The following is a 25,080-nucleotide window of genomic DNA, read 5'->3' as shown; positions in this document are numbered from 1 at the left end:
ACACTCAGGGGTTGCCCCAAGGAGAACCAGTACATCAGCCTCTCCCTCCTTATTTCTTGCACACACCACCTGCTGGAGACCTGCCAGGCTGTAGGACAGCCTCCAGTCCCCATACCAAGCACCGTGACATCAGCATGCTTAGGCCGCAACCGCTAGCCACTACAGTATTCTGGGCCCCGGTTGCCTCCAGGCCCCAAGAAAAGGCTAGTTCCCGGTGGAGGACATTGCAGCAGCTTAGTCCTGTTTTAGTGGGGTCCTATATTTTCGAGAGCAACAGTGCTCTTACTTCAAAGGAATGCAACATCACATGACTTGATGTAAGCTTAGTTTAGTTATATTCGGGGTCCTATACTTTCGGGAAGCAGCAGTGCTCCTACCTCCAAGGACTACCATGTCACATGACTGGATGGCAGCTTAGTCCCACTTTAGTGGGGTCTTATACTTTTGAGTAGCAGTTCTGCTTCTATTTCCAAGGACTGCAAAGTCACATGACTTGATGGCAGCTTAGTCCTGTCTTTGTGGGGTCCCGTACTTTAGACGTCCAGGGTTCCCTTAGCGCAAAGCAGCGAATGGAGTGACCGTCTTAGATGTGAATAGCCATTTCCATGGCAGTGCAGATGTTCTCAAATCACAAGATTGACACCTCTCACCTCTCGCTTTGTCTCCTCCTCTACGTGGCCACTTTGGTTTGCAGAAAAGGGGAATAGTAGAACCCCATGTTCATCTTCTTACTTGAGATTATGCCGTACAGTCATTCATACAGTCAAAGAAGTGGTAATGATAGAGTTAACTACACTAAATTGACAATTTCTAAACCAGGCACCTCAAGACAGGAGGAACATCCGAAATTTACAAGTAAGTTTATGTATAAACACAGAGTGAAATGTGGTGATAAGTTCTCTTTAACAGATGCCAAAGCGAAGCACAAAGCCGGTAGCTGACAAATGTCTCGGCAGCCATTCATTATGTAGCCGTCTGCCTTGTGCCAGGACGCTACACTGAGCTCCAGCAGATAAAAGCACCCTCATCATCCAGCCGGACAATGCTGTTTAGAAGATTTCTCCGCTCCTACGATTACTCCTAGAAGGTTCTGCCAGTGACAATGTGTATTGTCAATTTACTTCATAGTCCTGAAGAACTTCTGCTATAAAGCTCCTAATGGGCAGGAGAACTACCGGGGGCTCCCCCAGAGGTGTAACACAAAGCTCCACCACCCCAATAAGAAATCAATAACTAGGTCTTCATAAATCATCTTCTATTCATGATCCTGCTGTCTTTATGTGGCACCTTGGCCTGGGGATCTGTAGCTACAACCCCTCACCTAAAACTTCTAGGTTATCAGAAGACACAAGTCAGGCCGATGGAATCTATGTGATTGGCATCTAACATCTATTTCACCAATATTCTCATCACCAGTCCAGGCTGCCCAGTGGAAATGTGCCGTACAGTAATTAGGACGGATATATTATGGTCATGCATCACGTCAACACTTGAAGCGGAGAAGTGAGGTCCACCAGGATTATTAGGAGATAAGCGGCTCTTAATAATTCAGGTGCATCGTGATGACTGCATGATGTTTTATTAGTCTGGAGCAGAGGCTTTTTGCCCTTCTCACTTAAGCGACACACAAGAGGATTATCTAAAAGGTTCGCCCTAAATGGATCTTGTTCGAAAAGTGTATGACTATTTATATATATTTATAACTTTGGCTCAGACATCACGTCTCTTCTAGCTAGAATGCCAGAGTGTCAGCCATATCCAACTCCTTCTCACACTTTCTAAAACTTAACATGGATAAAAAGGTACTCATCATCTTTCACCTACCTAACACATCCCCCCCCCACCAGACCTATCCATCTCAACTCACAGCTCCATACTCTCCCTCATACAAAAACCTGCTGTCTTAGAGTAACCTTAGACTTAGTCCTGCCTTTTAAAGGGGTTGGCCACTTTTCTATAAATCTCTTCTAATAAACAAGTTTATGTATATATATGTGTGACTATGAAAGCTGCAGCCTTTTCCTGTCTGTGGAGTTTCTGCTGGACGCCCATCTGAGGTCACTCTGTCTTTGTTTCTGTTCACTGCAGCCTTTTTATCTTCTTCCTGGAAGATGCACACTGACAGAGTCGGGGAGGAGGAGGGAGAGTCTCGATGTGAGGAGAGGTAGGAACAGAGTGTTGTTTCAGCAGAGCTCATGCATGTAAAGAAAGAAAGATGGAGGTGCTGCACACAGTGAAAGAGTTACATGACTGCTTAATGACATTATGTACACGGCAGTAAAGGCAGCTTAAATAAAGTAATGGTCAACCCCTTTAAGTCTCACCACCATGCTGTCAATACAACCTGCCACCTCCACCAAGAACATACCTTGAATCCTATCGTTCCTCAACCAAGAGTCTACAAAACTGCATGCCCTCACCATCAGGGTCGGCTCCAGGTTTCAGTAGGCCCCTGGGCGACAGTGGCTCAGTAGGCCCTTTTGCAGCCAACTCGTGTGGCGGCATTAAAAATTCAGAAACTAAAAATATTCCCTAGTTTATCATACCAAACAGCTCCCTCATGGTCATTTATATAAGCCCCACCTCTCACCCAATGTATTCATTAGATACACCGCCCCTCACCTCATGGCTTCCTTACGTACAGCCATAGGTGGGCCCCCAGCAGCTCTGGGCCCCAACACTTACCCAGGTATGCCCAATGCTGATGATGGGCCTGCTCACCATCTGTTGTACAACTGCAATATTTTTCTCTGTGGTCACCAAGCTAACTCTCTGATGTCTCTCCGGACCCATCCTTACTTCGGCCACCTGGTTAAATTACTTAAATTCTGTATAAAATATTAACTATGACTTGGAAAGCTTCCTATAACTTGTCCCCTTTATATATCTATGACCTAATTAGTCATTACGATCCCACATGTAATGTCCGACCCTCACAAGACCTTCTTCTCCGCTCTCCTACAATCCGTTTTTTTTTTCACAACCATCTCCAGGACTTTTCACGCACATCTCTCGTATTCTGGAACACCATGCCACGTGTCAGACTATTTGGAGGTGGACAATCTATTCAAAATCTGATTCTAAAACACTGTGTGAAACTGGCCTTCCCCTCCGAGCTTACTCCATATTATGCATGATGTATGAGTGATAATTGCATGATATATTTGTCCACTGTAATTATTTTATATTGTTGTTCCAAACAAACTTTTATTACAGGACATTTTAGAGAAATGACACAAGGTCCTGCTGTTTTACAAGAACATGCATGAGTGTGGTTATCAAATCCATGTTCCTAACACTAGAGGATTCTCGTACACAATGGTCATAGATCCGACAGTCTTGAGAAGTCACATATTTCAGCTTTCCATGAGGTATTACCCATCGCAAATGGGGGATTCTACAGAAATATACAGACAGTTTTGGGTGATTGAACTGAATTCAGATCTGTAGCTAACGAATGATAAGGTAACAAGCAGACACTGTACCATGATTGATCTAGCAATGGTCGCCCAGGCTGCCGTCATAGCATTCTTATTAATACAGTCTATTTATAATCCACAGTGCGGTACTAAGTTCCTTCCAACACTAACATACTGTGATGGACAATGTTTATAAATGCCTTACAGTACTTTTTTTCTGGAGAGCGCCCATTGTCTGCTCATGTCGGGGCAGTAGCTGAGATGCTTATGTTGGTGTAGGTGTACCTGGATAAGGAAGCCCCAGTGGTCCTACCATCTTCTTCTCCTGCTCCAGGTACCATCCCTTGGTTTTGCACATCTCTTCCTGGGCAACAGTTAAAGGTAGCCAGAAATCCGAGTCGAAAACGTTTGTTCATGAAGCAATAAATAATTGGATTGACACACGCTGAGGTGTAGGACAGCAGATGGATAAAAGAGATGGGTGCTCCAGAGAGGAGGATTCCTGCGGTTCGGGCATCGAAGGCTCTCCAGGCATTGGCACTGAAAATTGGAGTCCAACAGATAAAGAACAGGATGACAATAACAATCAACATGCGGATGACTCTTTTCTTCGCCATCAGGTTGGCGGCTGAGCTGTTACTCCGGACTCTTTCGATCTTGGCGCTGCTGTGGCCGGAGGACATCTGACGCATTTCTACTTTCTTCTTCCTTTTTGACTTCTGGAGATAACAGCCGTCTCCATTCTCAAATTGATTGCTGCTTATACTGCTGGTCCGTTCTGTACGGAGGAGGCCAAAAAGGGAGGGGAAAAAAAACCACAATAACAATATCAATACATAAAGTAACAAAATACTATGTCATAGTCAGAAGCACAGACATCCGGACATCTGCTCGTTGAGTTACCTAACAATGTCTGCAAAAGCAAATGAGCCTGATATTTAGTACAGAACAACATGACCTACAAAAATCTCTAATAGGATTCAATGAGTTCATTTGTTTTGGAAATTTTTGGTGTAAACATCGTGGTATTTTTAGTGGATAATATCACTGTGTTGATTCAGTTTTGTACAGTTTCTCATAGTTTTCATAGTTTATATGGTTGAAAAAAGATACATGTCCATCAAGTTCAACCAAGGAAGGGAAGGGATTGGATAAGGAAGGGATTTAGGGGAAACAATTCTATATAACATAACCATCAATGTTATTTAGGTGTAAAAAGGCATCTAGACCCTTCTAGATGACTTAATGATCATATTTCTCATCTACTCACAGTTTATTAAAAAAAATAAAAAAATCTACTATTATTAAAAGTTTTGTACATAACTTGGGTCAGATCATGTGATAGAAGAGTGGACATCTGGTTTATATTGCTTGGTTGTAAAAACCTGGTGTACTTGAAATCATAGCCACCACCCCATAACCCTACGTTACTGGGAAACAAAAGATCAGACATGCTCAAATTTAACATGACCCATCCTCTTTTCTGTAGGGAGAGTCTCATACATATGAGAAAGAAGCTTGGCAGCGGCATCTCATACTTATATGATAGTTTACAGATTAAATATTTTCGACCCTCAAAGTAAGTAGATCTTTCTCATGTTTATATATTTATAACATGTCCACCTCTGGTACCCATACCATGTATGCACCAGGGGTGCTCCAGCCATGAGGCAAGTTGAGCCTCTTGCCTCAGGCAGCACCACCTGCAACAAGATGGGGGGCAGCATCAAGGGTGTAATTATCTGTTAAAAAGCAGGGCCTGCCACTTAAAAATAGTGTCTCTTCACATGATTACAGTATTGGTTTAAGAAGCAGCATGGAGAACCCACTTACTCAAAAAACCTGATTCATGATTACTGGATGGGGCAGAGGGGGCACCATTCTATAGCCCGCCCCAGGCAGCATTGAGTTTAGGTTCACTGACCCCCTTCCCATGGCCTATATGAACAGAGAGTTTGCTGCCCATGTGCCACCACTCTCTATTCGAGTCTATAAGAGCACCGTGCGGCAATCACTACATTCCACCCAGCAGCAGAAAGTTGTTACCACTTCCGGGACTAAGGACATGTAAAATACACCCCATGGGAAAACCCCTTTAATATCTGCATAAATAAAGATTGATATCTTTATAAAAAGGGATAAGCTTTTAGTACATGATATCCAAGTGTTCGGTAACCTTTTATTGTCATGCACATAGACATATGTATAGACACACCCCTAGAGAAAAAAGGTGACCTCCCCCTTGGCTAATTCACATAGAAATGTCAGGGACACATGAGGGATGTCATTCAGTATGTTGTGCTAGGTGACTGGTCCACTTTGAGTAATAGAGTAAAAAAAAAAGTCATAAATTATAAAATGATTCTAAACACACCTAATACTCTTAAAACTCACTAACACTCAATTCATGAACAGACTGAAGGCCCCTCTCTTACGACACCCTTACCTTTCTATCTATCCTTCTGTACAGTTTGATGTAAGCATTGCATTTTACATGCAGGTGTATTTGACATAAGTTTTCCTTTGTCTGATGGGAACTCTGCACGACTTCACTGTGAGGCCTGGGAACCCTGATCCTACAATCAATCCCTAAGGATTCAGTGTTGGTCTGACATAGAAGCCGGAGTTCTGCGCATGCGCAGTAACTCCGGCCAAGATGCGCAATCTCGGGAACGAGGCCGGAGTTACTGCGCATGCGCAGAACTCCGGCTTCTCGGACGAGGGCGTGCAGCTGCCAGGAGCTGCGCGCCGAAGATCACAGGGTAGGCGGGGGAAAGCAGCTACTGGGGCGTGGAGTAGCCGCGCCGTGTAGCCTTGTGTCCGGCTACTCCACGCCCCGGTAGCCGCTTAATTAAATTAACATATTAGGGCAATAAAGTTTATGCTACGCTAGCGGGGACGTGAGGATTAGCTCTAAAAAGGGCTATCCTCACGTCCCATACATCCACCTACCACCCGATCTACCTTTATAGGTAGATTCGTGGTGGTAGGTTCCCTTTAAAGGGGCGCACTGAGGCACTGTCGCCTAGGGGCCTACTGAAACCTAGAGTCGACCCTGACTGTGATCATTACAAAATGGCATAAAAACCTTATTTTGGAACCTTATTTTGATATCTTCAGCAATCCCAGACTAGTATATGGAGCAGCGAGGCCATTCAGACAATAGTAGTAGGGACCCCTAGTTATGTGATCGATGGGGTGTCCAACCAATGCAAGTAAACAAGGGTTACGTATAAGATAGGTTCTTTAGGTTTGTTCTTAAATTGAATTTGTATGTAAGTTGGAGCAGGTAAATTTTATTACTGTAACTGTAATTTTTTTTTGTCCCAGTGACAATTGGACTTTAAAAATTTTGTTCAGTCATAGGAAAAAGGATTATAACTAAAACTTCATTACAGACACTTTACAGCTGATCATTGCAGCCTGGGACTAAAGTAAAGTATTCAGAGACCTTATTCGGAGGTCACAGGGGGAAGAGAGGTCTGTCTGTAACTAGGGGTCATCTGTAACTAGGGTTTCCTTAATGGGAACCTACCACCAAATATCTACCTATAAAGATAGATTGTGTGATAGGTACATCTACAGGACATGAGGATAGCCCTTTAAAGGGCTAATCCTCACGTGCCCACAATCTTTTGCTAACTTTTATTTCACTAATATGTAAATTTTATAAAGAGGCTACTGGAGCGTGGAGTAGCCAGAGCTGAGGCTACACAGCGCAGCTTCTCCACTCCCCAGTAGCCTCTTTGTTCCTCCTACCAAAAATCTACGGTGCACAGCTCCTCGTAGCTGCGTGCACTCATCCACGAAGCCCGCCGACTGTGCATGTGCAGTGGCTCCGGCTTCGGAGCAGAGACCACGCAGTCGCGGGCCTGCTGTTCTGCACATTCGCAGACGGCAGGTTTCTCGGACGAGGGCGCGTAGCTATGAGGAGCTGTGCGCCGAAGATTTCTGGTAGGAGGAACAAAGGGGCTATTGGGGCGTGGAATAGCCGCACCGTGTAGCCTCAGCTCCGGCTACTCCCTGCCCCAGTAGGCTCTTTACAAAATGTATATATTAGCAAAATAAAAGTTAGCAAAAGATTGTGGGGACGTGAGGATTAGCCCTTAAAAGAACTATCCTCACGTCCTATAGATGTACCTACCAACCGATCTACCTTTATAGGTATATATGTGGTGGTAGGTTCCCTTTAAGTAGGGGACCGCCTGTATTTGGTTTAAAACAAAAATCTTCAGTCCAAAGCCAATACAGGGAGCATGTAGGGTATTAGTAATAAATCCAGAATTTAGAGTAATAGAAAACTAGATATACCGATTCATTCAGTGCTTAAGACCCGTCATTTTGTATTATTTCCATTATCCTAATATTAGAATTCTGAACAATGTCGTATGCATCTATAATCTGTACAAATCCTTCTTCTCCTACAGAAGTCTATACAGGAAAAGATTATCCCACATCTAAACACACAACACAACATTAATATCCCGACTGCGTTACCTTTCTTCTGATTTGCTTCAAAACGGATTCCTCTGTACAATTCCAAGGATATTAACGCGTATGCAATAGTCATAACAATCCCCGGAACAAGGAAGAGAATAAGCAGAAGAAAAATATACCTAAAATCATAGAAATAAGAAACATATGAAGTGTGAAATGTGCATGTAAAAAGTCTATACATTGGTTATTAATCGGTTAAACAAGGCTGAAATATAGCAGTAAAATATTTAGAATGACGTATGTTTAACAGGCATATTTCTTGTTTAATTTTCACAAAAAAAAACTTAGGCTGCATTCACACTGCGGCAAGGGGGACTGCGGCAAGGGCCTGCGTATATGTGGCCGATATACGTCCCCCATAGATGGCAATGGGCGCACGGCGCCCAACGGGAGCGGTACGGTGCTGCACCCGTGCGGCATCGTACTGCTCCGTACCCAGGAAAAAGATAGTACGGTGCTGTGCACCATATGTTCCTATGGAGAGGGGCGGGGGTGAGTGTGAATGTAGCCTTATACACATTTTAGAACTTAAGACCTATCCATCACAAATAAAAGGATTTTTATCTAGGACTCAAAACAGTCCTTACTTCAGTGGTAAAGGGGACTTTCTAATTAACCGTTTCATGGCTCCCGGTACCAGGACAAGAGCACAACACTAAGACACACCAGTCTCTCAGTAAATGTAGAATCTCCCCTGTTTATTCACAGTCAGGCACATATATCAAACACAGAAAAATCAGCACAGGGGGCGTGACAAAGAGATAAGATGCTTAGATGCTATAGGTTTAGTTTAAATGCACTACAACCTCCCCTCCAAGACATTATACCAAGAGGTTGATGAATTGTGCACCGTCTTCCCAGGCCTTGTTCACAGATATGCTAATATTATTCCAGCTACAAAATGTACAGAGAATGGCTCCAACAGCTTCTTCCTAACCAAAACAAGATAAGGGGAAGAACAGGCCGAAAGACAATCATCTATAACAAGTGTCAAGGAGAAGCTGGCAAACATGCAGGCAGGTTGCATAAGATAGCTGAATCATGAAATGAATAGAGATTTAAGAATATAGCTTCTGAATTGTCAAGGAAACACTATTCTTGAATGTGTAAGATTTGTTGATCTATTGGGCAATTACAAACTTGGTTGAAATATGTAGCATCCATTGAAGCGTCCAGGCCTCATTTACAACATCCTGGAGATCCTTACAACCTGATAAACTCTGACCTGCAGAATGTTCTCTGGTGACCTCAAAAGCCATTTGGTCACCTCTCCTCTGCACCTACCCCCACCCCTGCATCTAGCATTTTGGAAACAAAGAACTGTTTAATTATTCCTGGACTCTCCCCCCTCATTAACACTTTGCCCAATCGTGAATGACCCTCTGGACTAATTAATGAATGGGAGGTTCTGAAATCTGAACCAAACTGAGAAGTTATAAAACAATATGAAATCCAAGAATTGGTGTTCACATTTTGGGGGCTGCTTGACAAGCTGAGTGTGTCCCTTATTTCTCCCACCTCCAGGGATCAGGATTTACATTAAGTTGTAAGTTTCTGTTATTTTTCTCCCTTTTTATTTTATAACTGTTTTGCCGTGTTGTGTGTCCTTTTATTTTGTAATTCTTTTGTTTTTAATATCTTTTTATGCACTGATCAACCTTTTGTAATTAAAGCTTTTCACTTTAATTTTGGTCCCTGTATGCTCTGCGAACTCATAGCCTTGTGAAGTGTGACTAGCTGTGTTACTACTAGAGTGCTGAGTGTGCATGTGTAGTGGTGTGACAAGGTGACTGCCTGAGAAGCAAGAGTTGTTGTAGAGTGGGATACTTATTGGTCCCAGTATAAATGCAATAAGTGGTGGCAGCGGGTCTGGTTCTGGTGCTGGAGCTGTATGAGGTGTGATTTATGCTCAATTTGTGTCCTGAGTGAAAGGTGAGCGCAAGTTTGAGTAGGCTAAATTAACCCGTACAGTTGCACCCCACGTCACGTGACGAGGCGGCGGCATCTTCGCCGTGACAAATTGGTGGCAGCGGTGGGATAAATTCATTTTTGTCAGAGCATTAAGTGTTGGGATTAAGTAACTGACCCCTGCACTTAAGGACTAGTGGAATCCTTGCGAGGAGTACCCTAGTTTTACACGGACCAAATCAGTGCTGTTCTAAGACACACGTGCAAACAGTTCCCCTACCCCGTTTTTCTTTTCTACCTTTTATTTGGCAAAGGTTGCACTCAGTGATGGCAACCATCTACAAGAGACAGAGCAAGGAGGCTCTAGTCCACCTCTGTGAGCAGAGAGGTATCGACCCGGCTGACAAGCCCAAAGAGCTGCTGGTTTGTGCTTTGAAGGAGCAAGATGCAGAGCAAGGATCTGGCACGGCTCAAGGGAGCCAAGATATGGACATTAATCCTGGAAGAGTTTCCCCTGAGGCTACCCACAGCAGGAGCCCTCAGGAAGGCATGGATGTGTCTTTACAAATGGCCCTACAGCAGCTAGGTGAATGTGATCCTAGCCTGCGCCTGCAGCTTATCCTTCAATTTAATCAGGCGGCCGCAGCGCGAGAGAAGGAGAGAGCAGACGCAGAGCGAGAGAAGGAGAGAGCAGCCGCAGAGCGAGAGAAGGAGAGAGCAGCCGCCGAGCGAGAGAAAGAGAGAGCAGCCGCAGAGCGAGAGGAGAGAGCAGCCGCAGAGCGCCAGGCTGATAGAGAATTCAGGCTGGAAATGGCGCGTATTGAAAGGGGTATCAATTCTGTGCAACCCCAATCCCAGGATGTAGACCCCAAAAGACCTCGTCAAGAACGTTTTCCAGTACTGGACAAGGATGGGGACTTGGACATTTTTCTGCGATCTTTTGAGAAGACCTGCAGACAATACCATCTGCCCCGTGAGCAGTGGGCACAGTATTTAAGCCCAGGGCTAAGAGGCAAAGCCCTGGAAGTATTTGCTGACCTTCCTCTTGAGCTTGATGAGGACTATGATGCTATAAAAGCTGCTTTGATTAAAAAGTACAACTTAACTCCAGAGGTGTATCGCAAGAAATTCCGGAGTGTAAAGCGAGAAACAACTGTGAGCTACGCTGATACAGTAGGCAACTTAAGGACTACCTTTCTACAGTGGACCCGAGGACTTTCTGTCAACAGCCGTGAGGACCTGGAGGATCTCATGATAAAAGATCAGTTTCTGCACATTTGTCCTGTGGATGTACGACAGTTTGTTTGTGACAGGGAGCCTAAAACTGCGGATGAAGCTGCGCAGATTGCAGACTCCTATACTGCCAACCGGATGCCTGAAGCCAAGAGGGAAACATCCCCCCAAAGGTCCACCAGCTGGAAGGAGAAACAAGCCAGGACAACATCACAACCTTCTGTCTCCAAAGTGGGTGAGAACCTTACACTGAGGGAGTCTATAAATCAGGGGGATATGTGCAAATGTTTTAATTGTAACAAAGTGGGTCATCTGAGGTCTGCGTGCCCAGAGAGAGGAGCAACTGTCTACTCTACAGTACCAGTAGTCATGCTGCTTTCTGGTGATATGGACAAGTTACAGCACCACATGCAGACTGTGATAGTGGGTGATAGAGTCACCCAGGGATTAAGAGACTCAGGTGCAAGTTATTCATTGGTTCGCCCTGAGGTTATAAACCCTAAGGACATCATTCCAGAAAAGACTTTGCCTGTGAAGGGGATAACCGGATGCCATCCAGGAGTGCCCGTTGCCAAGGTTTTTATGGACTGGGGTTCTGGTAGAGGTATCAGACAAGTGGGAGTGTCACAAGAATTGCCTGTGGATGTATTGTTGGGAAATGATTTGGGAAAAATGACAACTGTGTATGTGCCTGATGTACAACAATCATATGAGAAAATGGGCAGAAGCCCAAGGGGACTGGTCTGGGAGGGAGGACAGGATAGCAAGAGCAAGGCTATGCCTGCTCCAGAACCAGAGGTGTCCCAGTATGAGGAGGCTACGGGGGAGGGGGTGGTGAATGGGCCCCCAGAGATAACCCTGCAGTCAGCAGATATGATGCAGGGTGTGAGAGGCTGCCAAGATGGAGTCTCTGAATCTGCACCTCAAAGCTCTAAGGTCCTGAGTGTGGATCTGGTGGAGGCCATTACTCAAGGAGAGGTCCTAGAGCAGACCAGAGGTGTCAAGATGAGTAAGGCTCAGAGCATGAGCCACAAAGATGCCTCTACTCAGACTGGGGAGATGCAGTGTGTCTATGAGCCAAAGACAGCGTGTACACTAGAACCAGTGCTGAGAGAGGAGACTGGGGTCCACAGTGAGGTCGGGTTCCCAGTGATGAGTGTTGCCAGTGCAGTTTTGGGGAGCGATCAGAAAGGGGAGCAGGGGCATAGGGACTCTGAGGAGAGCGTTCAGTCAGTGGTCCAACCTAATCCCTGTAGTATAAATGGTAAAGAGAGGGACCCTAATAGCTGTACAGCTGGAAAACCAAAGCATAATGTAATTGGGTACAGTAGTCCTACACTTAACTACATTGGTATTTCATCCAGCAGGGAGAGGGTTAAACGTTTCACACTTGGGAGAGGGGACACAGAACTTAGTGTTTCTGCAGCACAAAGCCATAAAGTCAGCAGGGGGTCCCAGCACAGCAGTGTACAAGTGACCAGGGGAGATATTACTTGGCCTTATACACAGGACAAATGACCAGATGGTTGATATGCCCAGGTAATCACATCTTATGGCAATGATTTTTATGGTACTGAACTTCTGCTATGTATTATTGGTAATTGGCTTGGGAAAATTTAAAATGGCGTGGGTCATTTCAAATTTGCCCAATCTTGAAAGGGGGAGGTGTCAAGGAAATACTATTCTTGAATGTGTAAGATTTGTTGATCTATTGGGCAATTACAAACTTTGTAGAAATATATGGCATCCATTGAAGCGTCCAGGCCTCATTTACAACATCCTGGAGATCCTTACAACCTGATAAACTCTGACCTGCAGAATGTTCTCTGGTGACCTCAAAAGCCATTTGGTCACCTCTCCTCTGCACCTACCCCCACCCCTGCATCTAGCATTTTGGAAACAAAGAACTGTTTAATTATTCCTGGACTCTCCCCCCTCATTAACACTTTGCCCAATCGTGAATGACCCTCTGGACTAATTAATGAATGGGAGGTTCTGAAATCTGAACCAAACTGAGAAGTTATAAAACAATATGAAATCCAAGAATTGGTGTTCACATTTTGGGGGCTGCTTGACAAGCTGAGTGTGTCCCTTATTTCTCCCACCTCCAGGGATCAGGATTTACATTAAGTTGTAAGTTTCTGTTATTTTTCTCCCTTTTTATTTTATAACTGTTTTGCCGTGTTGTGTGTCATTTTATTTTGTAATTCTTTTGTTTTTAATATCTTTTTATGCACTGATCAACCTTTTGTAATTAAAGCTTTTCACTTTAATTTTGGTCCCTGTATGCACTGCGAACTCATAGCCTTGTGAAGTGTGACTAGCTGTGTTACTACTAGAGTGCTGAGTGTGCATGTGTAGTGGTGTGACAAGGTGACTGCCTGAGAAGCAAGAGTTGTTGTAGAGTGGGATACTTATTGGTCCCAGTATAAATGCAATAAGTGGTGGCAGCGGGTCTGGTTCTGGTGCTGGAGCTGTATGAGGTGTGATTTATGCTCAATTTGTGTCCTGAGTGAAAGGTGAGCGCAAGTTTGAGTAGGCTAAATTAACCCGTACAGTTGCACCCCACGTCACGTGACGAGGCGGCGGCGTCTTCGCCGTGACATGAATGATTGACATAAACGCCCCAGGTAAAAACTAAAATGGCTGCTTGGTCCAAAATGACCGCTGTAGAGGAATATATCACTACCAGGCTCCACACTGTCCCCGAAAAAAGTCTGCTTCCCTGATGGTACCTTTGGCCGTAATCTTTAAGTCTAATTATCCAGGCCCTTACTACAACCTTCCGCCTTCCCCTCAATAACATTTCTTGCATCCGATCCTCCCTCAACCCATAGTCTTCAAAATTGCTAGTCCCCTGTTCATCTCCCACTCAGACTACTGTAACATTCTTCTCTGTGGTCTCCTTGCTAACTCTCTAACCTTTCCTTAACCAATCCAACTGTCTTCTCGCTTTTCCTTTGCTTCTCCTAAAAAATTAAAAAAGTTTAAAAAAAATTAAGCTTTACTTACAAACCGGTCCACAACTTCTCCTCTCCATGTATCTCAAAACGAATCAGTCAATACTGCCCCACACGTAATCTCCAATCCCAACAAGACCCTTCCACTTCAGGGTGCATAATCTGGAACTCTCTAACAAAATGCATCTATTTAGGATGTCCTCCAATATGCAATAACTGCATGCCCTGCTCTCTCACCTCATGTCTCCATCTAACCTCCCATACAGTTTGTAAGCCCTCATGGGCAGGGTCCTCCTTCCACTTGTTCCCATTCAATGCAGTTTTAAGTCTTTCTACTTCTATCAAAGTCATGTGTACATGCAATCTTGGCAGGAAAGATCATAACAGAGGAGAAGCAGGTGTATGAGTATGACATGGCACAGATATGATCAGGAGGGAAGAATAGTGGTGGACCTAGACAGGATGAAGAGGAAAGTAGTGCTACCAAGCTAGAAGCACAGTTTAGTGCAGACAAAATAAAAGTTGTTTTTAGCAGCTCTGACACATAAAGAAATAATACAAAAGTCCGTCCTATAGGATTAAAGGGTTCTGTGTAAGACTCTGTGTCACGGTTACCCCTGCGACCCATATCCCAGGTTGCAGGCGCACCCATGTGCCCTCCGATGCCCCCAGAGCCTGCCTGCTGGAGAACTGACCTCTCCTGGCTCCAGTGACGATCTCCGCGGCTCCCACGATCCAGGCTCTAGGTGCTGGCTCACAAAGATTTAGCTGGCCTGCTGCCTTCCTGTTATACTTGCCGGATCTTTGTGCTTCTATGCCTAAGAGAAAGCTGTATTCCATGCCCTTAGCGATTATTCTGATTTCCCGTTGTGACATCGATTCCATTCCGGACTCCGATCCCGTGTCGCCTGTCCTGACCTACCGCTACGTCCCCGACTCTGATCCTGTGCTGCCTGTCTTGACCTCCTGCCTGTTCCCACCAACGAGTTTGGCTGACGATTTTAAGGTACCTCTTAGACTCCGGTCCCAGCTGTTGAGTCTGCTGCTGAGGAGCCCATGCAGGTGGATAAAGCTCGTCTGACACCCCAAGAGTGTTTCCGATGAAGACAGGAGAACCTTTGCCTCTATTGTGCCAGCCCTGAACACTTTCTTGAATCTTGTCCAGTCCATCCTCAGGTGTCCTGGAAATGCAAGCACCAGGGTGAGAGCAAAGATTCACCACTACTGAACTTGCCTGTTTTACTCAGCTCCAGGACAGGAACTCAGTTTCAAGCCACAGCCTTCTTGGATTCTGGTTCTGCAGGAAATTTCATGGATGCTGTAGTGGTCTCCCAGTATCACCTTCCTGTGGTCCGCCTGGAGAAGCCGCTGGCTATCTCCTCCATCCGTGGGCAGTTCCTCAATGATCCAGTATATTACTGCACCGGGCTTCTGTCTCTGCAAGTTGGGGCTATGCACAAGGAGAGACTGTCGTTCTATGTGCTTCCTCGATCTACATCTACCATTCTGTTGGGTCTCCCATGGTTGCAGCAACACTCTCCAGTGCTCGACTGGCAGGGGAGATTCTTCGCTGGGGTCTAGAGTGCCAGTCTTGCTGTCTCTCTATTCTTCGGCCGGTACCCACCATGTCTGCTTCGTTATCCTCCAAGCCTCTGATGGGTCTTCCCGCTGCTTATACTGACTTTGCCAATGTCTTCTGAGAGAAACAAGCAGAGACTCCACCACACTGTCCTTATGACTGTCCTATAGAGCTGCTGTCTCAGCCACAAGGTCGTGTATATTGATTGTCCATACATGAGACCATGGATATGTCAGCCTATAGCAAGGAGAATCTGCAGAAAGGGTTCATCAGCAAGTCTTCGCCTCCTGCTGGTGCTGTATTCTTTTTTTCTCTCCGCCCCTGCATAGATTATCGTGGAGTTAATAAAGTTACCTTGAAGAACCGCTACCCACTACCCTTGTTCACGGAACTCTTTGACCACCTCCGACGAGCTAAGGTCTTCAATAAGTTGAAACTTTGGGGGCATATAATCTCATCCGCATCCGTGAAGGGGATGAATGGAAGACTGCCTTCAACCCTCGAGAAGGGCACTTTGTGTATCTGGTCATGCCCTTTGGACTGTCTGCTGTCTTTCAAGAATTTGTCAACGACATTTTCAGAGACTTGTTATATACCTGTGCCGTGGTCTACTTGGATGATATGTTGGTGTTTTCTACTGACCTCAAATCCCATCAGGCCCACGTATGACAAGTTCTCAGGCGTCTAAGGGCCAATCGCCTATATGCAAAACTTGAGAAGTGCCAGTTCCACCAGAAGAGTCTTCCGTTCCTCGAGTATATAATTTCTGAAAAGGGTCTACAGATGGATCCCACCAAGTTGTCTGCGGTTGTTCACTGGCCTCGTCCATTAGGAATATGAGCTATACAGAGGTTCTTAGGTTTCGCTTACTACTACCGTCTAGATTGAAGTCTGCCTTTGCCTCGGCTTCTGTTTTCATGCTGCTTAAAACGGAGAAACCGTTCTAGATTGAGGTTGACTCTTCCTCTGTAGGAGCTGGAGCTGTCCTCAACCAGAAAGGGCCCAATGGCTGAACGCTCACCCACCTGTGGTTTCTTCTCAAAGACTTTTTCTCCTGCAGAAAGGAACTACTCCATAGGTGATCATGAGCTTCTGGCCATAAAACTTGCCTTGGAAGAGTGGCATTATCTGCTGGAAGGAGCTCTTCATCTGGTCTGTATCTACACGGATCACACCGATTTGCGCAGCATTTAGAAGGGTTTTTAGGTGCACACGATCGCATTGGCGCCGGCTTTCATGCAACACAAATTGGGGGCGGGCCGTCGGACATGCCGACTGATTCGGACAAACCACGAGATTTAACATTTTAATTTGTATCGCTAGCCATGCACTTACATACACTGGGAGGAAGATGGTGAACTCCGGCGGACCTGATGGGGAAGCGACACATTAAGGAAATCGGGCGCACAATTTTATTGAATCACAGCAGATGTGCATTCCGGCGGACATTCTGGATCGGGGATCGCGCAGGACCTAGTAAGTGCCCCATTGTCTCGGACCTCGGGGTCTAGTTTTTTTCCAGGTTCTGGCGTTCCCTCTGCAATCAACTGCATGTCAAACTGGATTTCTCCTCTGCATATCGTCAGGACGATTGGTCCTCCCTCTTGCCTTGGGCGGAATTTTCTTATAATTCTCTAGACTCTGGATCCGCCGATGCTGTTCCCTTCTTCATTGTCTACGGATGACTTCCACACCCACCTCTTCCTCTTGCCGTTCCTTCTGATGTTCCTGCTGTAGGAGAACTGGTACAAGATCTTAAGTCCATCGGGGAGCAAACTCGCCATTCTCTTCAGGCATCCACCCGCACCAAAACGCAGACCAACAGGAAACGTAGGCCCCCTCCAGTCTTCTCGCCTGGAGATAAAGTCTGGCTGTCTTCCAGATATGTCTGAAGATCCCCGGCTAGAAACTCGGTCCCTGTTTTCTAGGCCCATTCGAGGTACTAAGGTGCATCAATTCTGTGGCTTATAAACTTCGTCTGCCTTCCAACATGCGCATCCTGAACTCCTTCCATGTCTCCCTCCTGAAACCGGTCATCTTGATTTGTTTCTCCCGACAAATAGCTCCTCCTGCTCCTGTGGCTGACTCCACCAATGTATATGAAGCCAAAGAGGTCCTGGACATGAAATCGGTTACAGGGAGATGGTACTTTCTCATTGACTGGAAGGAGAGATCCTGGGAGCCCAAGGACAACATCCTGGATTGTGCTCTTCTGCAAAGGTTCCTCCAGTCTAAGAAGAGGTGGAGGCTGAAGGGGAAAGGTACTGTCATGGGTGCCCCTGCGACCCATATCCCGGGTCGCAGGCGCACCCATGTCCCCTCCGGTGCCCCCAGAGCCTGCTTGCAGGAGAGCTCACCTCTCCTGGCCCCCCGCGACGATCTCCATGGCTCTTGCGGTCCAGCGTGCATCCCCGTCACCTAGGGCGAGCTCACGCTTGCTCGCAAAGATTTAAAGGACCAGTGCACCAATAATTGGTGCTAGCCTGCCGTCTTCCCTGATAAATTCCCAGCCCCTTCCTGTGTCCCTTGCCGGATCTTTGTGCTTCTACGCTTTGTTCGATGCCCTTACCGATTATCCTGATTTCCCATTGTGACCTCGATTTCGTTCCTGACACCGATCCCGGGCTGCCTGTCCTGAACTACCGCTACGTCCCTGACTCTGATCCTGTGCTGCCTGTCTCGACCTCCTGCCTGTTCCCGACCACAAGTTTGCCTGATGATTTTGTACTATGCCGAGGCCACCAACACGGACAAAGTCGCGCCTGTGGAACGACCTGGTGGTACCACGCCGCAACAAGTCCCAGGTTTTGGCTTATGTCATCGTCCACAGTAGTACAGAGGATCCACTACCACTGTTCTTACACTGCAGTGGTAGTTATAGCTCAATTCATGTAATAATTGACAACTAGGTGTTATCAGTTAAAGGGGGTGTTCCCACACAGTCTGATACTGGCTAATCAGTGCTGAATATGTCAGACTGCTTAAGGACACACCCTTTTGACAAGGATGATGGTAATTCCCAGTTGTCAATGTATTAAGTATTTAAAAGGAATTAAAGAGGAACAATACGAAAAAGGTCTGTAAGAAAAAATGCTCCACAATTTTTTTTTTGTGTCTGGAGAGGAGTCAGATCATTGTCAGTAGAAGAGCAAATATAAATATTTGAGTGACCATTCATACGTCATGCAGTCCCCTGATAGTACCATGATAGGCATGTCGGGGAAGATCAATGTACATCCCACGTAAATAAGGGCCATGGATAATATGAGCAGGTCCCTTTCCACAATCCAGGAGAGGATAAAGACACAAATCAAATAGGTAGTGTGATAAATAATAGAACAGGCCGACAGGAATCATAGTAGAGAAGACATTACAAGCGTCAAGTGTCTTAGATGTGTTAATTACTTAGAATCAGAGAAAACCCAAATGGGATTGACAACTAAGGACATTTATCCTGCATCCAAATAATTTGATTGATAGAGGTCCAACTGCTAGAACCACAGCAATCATGGCAGGGGTTGAAATTCCTCTAGAGTGCTCCATGTGAAAGTGCATCCTCAATCTATCCATTCACTTCTATAGAGGCTACCATCACTGCCCAATAAAGTGTACAAACTTCAACTTCAATATTTTTGGACAAACAGGACTTATAGTGGCTAGAGATGAGCGAGCACTAAAATGCTCGGGTACTCGTTATTCGAGACGAACTTTTCCCGATGCTCGAGTGCTCGTTTCGAGTAACGAGCCCCATTGAAGTCAATGGGAGACTCGAGCATTTTTCAAGGGGACCAAGGCTCTGCACAGGGAAGCTTGGCCAAACACCTGGGAACCTCAGAAAAGGATGGAAACACCACGGAAATGGACAGGAAACAGCAGGGGCAGCATGCATGGATGCCTCTGAGGCTGCTTAAATGCACCATTATGCCAAAATTATGGGCAACAGCATGGCCATGACAGAGTGACAGAATGAAGCTAGATAGCATCTAAAACATCCAATAATTGACCCTGACACTATAGGGGACGGCATGCAGAGGCAGCGGCAGCAGCGGCAGGCTAGAGAGTGGCATGGCGACATACCCTAAATGGACTCAGGCTTCAAACCAATGGGTAGCAGAGAGGAACCAAAGGAGGTGAGCAAGAAGCGCTCAAATAATATTGGTACATGATAAAAGTTTGCCAGTATATTTTGTGGATTACACAGCAGGGTGGCGACAAAGTTAACATGGAAGCCATGAAAACAATCCAAAATTCTGCCTGACACAGCTCGTTTGATAAGGGGACGATGTATGGAGGCAGTGAACTAGTAGTAGATTAAAGGTGCTGCAGTTAAAACTATGTTAGTTGGTTCTTGGCATGGAGCTGGCGCTCCGCTGCCAGGCGAGCTTTCGCCAATCCAAGCCCCTGTCTCTAGGCTACTCCCCAAACAGCACTTCTAAGAACCTTTCGGATAAGATCAAGTGTAGTAGCGTTCTTATAAGTTTGGGATATGGCGGGTGAGGGGAATGTAAACATCTGCGCAAGAAGCGCTGAAATAATATCCGTAAATGAAAAAAGTTTTCCAGTATATTTTGTGGCTTACACAGCAGGGTGGCGACAAAGTTAACAAGTTTGATGTGGAATGCCCTGCAATAGCTCTTGGGCGGTGTGCCTTTTATCACCTAGGCTCAGCAGTTTGAGCACCGCCTGCTGTCGCTTAGCAACGGCACTGCTGCTGTGCCTAGAGCTACCGACTGATGGCGCCATGCCCACGGATGGTAATTCGGAGGAGGTGGAGGAGGGGTGGGAGGATTTGGAGGTATAGTAGGCCTTTGAGACCTGGACCGAGGTAGGCCCCGCAATCCTCTGCGTCGGCAGTATATGACCAGCCGCAGGGTCAGACTCGGTCCCAGCCTGCACCAAGTTAAGTGTAGTAGCGTTCTTATAAGTTTGGGATATGGCGGGTGAGGGGAATGTAAACAGATGCGCAAGAAGCGCATGATGCGCATGGAGCTGGCGCTCCGCTGCTAGGCGAGCTTTCGCCAATCCAAGCCCCTGTCTCTAGGCTACTCCCCAAACAGCACTTCTAAGAACCTTTTGTATAAGATCAAGTGTAGTAGCGTTCTTATAAGTTTAGGATATGGCGGGTGAGGGGAATGTAAACAGATGCGCAAGAAGCGCTGAAATAATATCCGTAAATGGTAAAAGTTTGCCAGTGTATTTTGTGGATAACACAGCAGGGTGGCGACAAAGTTAACAACTTTGATGTGGAATCCATGAAAACAACCCAAATTTCGGCCTGACAAACCTCGTTTGATAAAGGGACGATGTATGGAGGCAGCTATATGGACGACTTTTGGAGGTAGCAATGGAGACAACGTGTGGAGGCTGCTATGGAGACAATTCAATTTGGATAGTGCCTGTATGTGGCAGTCCAAAAAATTTTTCAAACCAGAGGAGCAGGTAGGTGGCCCTCCAGAAAAATGGAATAGATTGAGTGCCTGAATGTGGCAGTCCAAAAAATTTTTCAAACCAGAGGAGCAGGTAGGTGGCCCTCCAGAAAAATGGAATAGATTGAGTGCCTGTATGTGGCAGTCCAAAAAAGTTTTTAAACCAGAGGAGCAGGTAGGTGGCCCTCCAGAAAAATGGAATAGATTGAGTGCCTGTATGTGGCAGTCCAAAAAAGTTTTTAAACCAGAGGAGCAGGTAGGTGGCCCTCCAGAAAAATTGAATAGATTGAGTGCCTGTATGTGGCACTCCCAAAAATTGTTTAAAACAGAGGACCGTGTCGGTGGCCCTCCAGAAAAATTAAATGCATAAAGTACTATACCTAGAGCCAGTGGGCCCTGTCAAAAAACAGCCAGTTTCCTCTGCTTTACTGTAGAAAGAGGAGGAGAAGGAGGAAAATGAGGAGGAGGAGGAGTGGATAAATTATTCAGGTTGAGCTTCCTTCACCTGCTGGAGATTTGAAATTAGGAGAAATCCATGCTTTATTCATCTTGATAAGCGTCAGCCTGTCAGCGCTGTCAGTCGACAGGCGTGTACGCTTATCGGTGATGATGCCACCAGCTGCACTGAAAACCCGCTCTGACAAGACGCTAGCGGCAGGGCAGGCAAGAACCTCCAAGGCGTAGAGCGCCAGTTCGTGCCACATGTCCAGCTTTGAAACCCAGTAGTTGTAGGGAGCTGTGTGATCATTTAGGACAATGGTATGGTCAGCTACGTACTCCCTCACCATCTTTCTGTAAAGATCAGCCCTACTCTGCCGAGACTGGGGACAGGTGACAGTGTCTTGCTGGGGTGACATAAAGCTGGCAAAAGCCTTGTAAAGCGTACCCTTGCCAGTGCTGGACAAGCTGCCTGCTCGCCTACTCTCCCTCGCTACTTGTCCCGCAGAAGTACGCCCTCTGCCGCTAGCGCTGTCAGAAGGGAAATACTGTTTCAGCTTGTGCACCAGGGCCTGCTGGTATTCATGCATTCTCACACTCCTTTCCTCTCCAGGGATGAGAGTGGAAAGATTTTGCTTGTACCGTGGGTCCAGGAGAGTGAACACCCAGTAATCGGTGCTGGAATAAATTCTTTGAACGCGAGGGTCACGGGATAGGCAGCCTAGCATGAAATCTGCCATATGCGCCAGAGTACCAACGCGTAAGAATTCACTCCCCTCACTGACCTGACTGTCCATTTCCTCCTCCTCCAACTCCTCCAACTCCTCTTCTTCTGCCCATACACGCTCAACAGTGTAGGACTCAACAATGGTCCCCTCTTGTGTCTCGCCAACATTCTCCTCCTCTTCCTCCTCATCCTCCTCCACCTCCACCTCCTCCGATAGGCGCTGAGAAACAGACCTAAGGGTGCTTTGGCTATCAACAAGGGAATCTTCTTCCCCTGTCTCTTGTGAGGAGCGCAAAGCTTCCGACTTCATGCTGACCAGAGAGTTTTTCAACAGGCCAAGGAGCGGGATGGTGAGGCTGATGATGGCGGCATCGCCACTGACCATCTGTGTTGACTCCTCAAAGTTACTCAGCACCTGACAGATATCAGACATCCACGTCCACTCCTCATTGTAGACTTGAGGAAGCTGACTGACCTGACTACCAGTTCTGGTGGAAGTTGACATCTGGCAGTCTACAATCGCTCGGCGCTGCTGGTAAACTCTGGATAACATGGTCAGTGTTGAATTCCACCTCGTGGGCACGTCGCACAACAGTCGGTGAGCGGGCAGTTGGAGGCGGCGCTGCGCTGCCCTGAGAGTGGCAGCATCTGTGCTGGACTTCCTGAAATGCGCACAGATGCGGCGCACCTTCGTGAGCAAATCAGACAGATTGGGGTATGTCTTGAGGAAACGCTGAACTATCAGATTTAACACATGGGCCAGGCATGGCACATGTGTCAGTCTGCCGAGTTGCAGAGCCGCCACCAGGTTACGGCCGTTGTCACACACAACCATGCCTGGCTTCAGGTTCAGCGGTGCCAGCCACAGATCAGTCTGCGCCGTGATGCCCTGTAATAGTTCTTGGGCGGTGTGCCTTTTATCGCCTAGGCTCAGCAGTTTGAGCACCGCCTGCTGTCGCTTAGCGACGGCACTGCTGCTGTGCCTAGAGCTACCGACTGATGGCGCCATGCCCACGGATGGTCGTTCGGAGGAGGAGGTGGAGGAGGGGTGGGAGGAGGAGGAGGCATAGTAGGCCTCAAACACCTGGACCGAGGTAGGCCCCGCAATCCTCGGCGTCGGCAGTATATGACCAGTCGCAGGGTCACACTCGGTCCCAGCCTCCACCAAGTTAACCCAATGTGCCGTCAGAGATATATAGTGGCCCTGCCCGGCAGCACTCGTCCACGTGTCCGTGGTCAGGTGGACCTTGTCAGAAACGGCGTTGGTCAGGGCACGGATTATGTTGTCTGACACGTGCTGGTGCAGGGCTGGGACGGCACATCGGGAAAAGTAGTGGCGGCTGGGGACCGAATACCGAGGGGCGGCCGCCGCCATGAGGCTGCGAAAGGCCTCGGTCTCTACTAGCCTATAGGGCAGCATCTCCAGGCTTAGCAATCTGGAGATGTGCACATTAAGGGCTTGGGCGTGCGGGTGGGTTGCACTATATTTGCGTTTCCGCTCCAGCGTCTGGGGTATGGAGAGCTGAACGCTGGTGGATGCTGTGGAGGATCGTGGAGGTGACGATGGGGTTTTTGTGGCAGGGTCCTGGGCAGGGGGCTGACTATCAGCTGACACAGGGGAAGGAGCAGTGGTGTGCACGGCCGGAGGTGAACGCGCTTGTTGCCACTGAGTGGGGTGTTTAGCATTCATATGCCTGCGCATACTGGTGGTAGTTAAGCTAGTAGTGGTGGAACCCCTGCTGATCCTGGTTTGGCAAATGTGGCACACCACAGTCCGTCGGTCATCCGGTGTTTCCTTAAAGAACCTCCAGACTTCTGAAAATCTAGCCCTCGCCGCAGGAGCCCTCGCCACGGGAGCTTCACTAGTTGACACATTTGGCGCTGATGCACCAGCTCTGGCCCTGCCTCTCCGTCTGGCCCCACCACTGCCTCTTCCAACCTGTTCTGGTCGAGGACTCTCCTCCGTCTCAGAAGCACTGTGTTCACCCGGCCTCTCAACCCAGCTTGGGTCTGTCACCTCATCATCCTCCGATCCCTCAGTCTGCTCCCCCCTCGGACTTCCTGCCCTGACAACAACTTCCCCACTGTCTGACAACCGTGTCTCCTCATCGTCGGACACCTCTTTACACACTTCTTCCACTACGTCAACAAGGTCATCATCACCCACAGACTGCGACTGGTGGAAAACCTGGGCATCGGAAAATTGCTCATCAGCAACCGGACAAGTGGTTTGTGACTGTGGGAAGGGTCCAGAAAACAGTTCCTCAGAGTATGCCGGTTCAAATGGCAAATTTTGCTGGGAGGGGGCAGACTGGGGGGGAGGAGGCTGAGGTGCAGGAGCTGGAGGAGTGCCGATTTCGGTGACATGGGTGGACTGCGTGGAAGACTGACTGGTGGACAAATTGCTCGAAGCATTGTCGGCAATCCACGACATCACCTGTTCGCACTGTTCTGGCCTCAACAGTGCTCTACCACGATTCCCAGTAACTTCAGACATGAACCTAGGGAGTGTAGCTCTGCGGCGTTCCCCTGCTCCCTCATAAGCAGGTGGTGTCTCACCCCGCCCAGGACCACGGCCTCTGACCCCTGCAGTAGTTGGACGCCCACGTCCCCGCCCTCGTCCTCTACCCCTAGCCCTCGGGTTAAACATTTTGAAAATGAGAGTTATAACTTGTATTTTTTTTTTAACTTTTTTTTTTTTGTTTTGTTTTTTTTTTGTGTTTTTTAGTTTTTAAAACCAAACGATGCTATCCTATTGCTATGGCTATTTTCTAGCCAAGTATTACAGCACACTACTATGCCAGATGAGATGACGCTGAGTTATGAAAAAAATAAACGTAAAATAAAAAAGGAAATGGCAGACTGTGCCTAGTTGAAATACAACCCCGGGCCC

General features: G+C 47.0%; 1 protein-coding gene across 1 annotated transcript in view; it reads right to left on the bottom strand.

The window, feature by feature from the left end:
- Nucleotides 1-2,730: 2,730 nt before the first annotated feature.
- The window catches only part of CCKAR (cholecystokinin A receptor), a 59,428-nt gene continuing 37,078 nt past the window's right edge, over nt 2,731-25,080 (bottom strand). The window contains exons 4-5 of the mRNA XM_072125985.1: nt 7,917-8,035; nt 2,731-4,197 (exon numbers count right to left, since the gene is read on the bottom strand). Of these exons, the coding sequence (XP_071982086.1) occupies nt 3,659-4,197; nt 7,917-8,035 (658 nt within the window). The 3' untranslated portion in view covers nt 2,731-3,658. The remainder of the gene's footprint in view (nt 4,198-7,916; nt 8,036-25,080) is intronic.

This window comes from Engystomops pustulosus, chromosome 1 (genome assembly GCF_040894005.1).
Source record: "Engystomops pustulosus chromosome 1, aEngPut4.maternal, whole genome shotgun sequence".
Classification (NCBI taxonomy): Eukaryota; Metazoa; Chordata; class Amphibia; order Anura; family Leptodactylidae; genus Engystomops; species Engystomops pustulosus.
The sequence above is the reverse complement of the archived record's forward strand: the minus strand, read 5'-3'. Positions and strand labels throughout refer to the sequence as shown.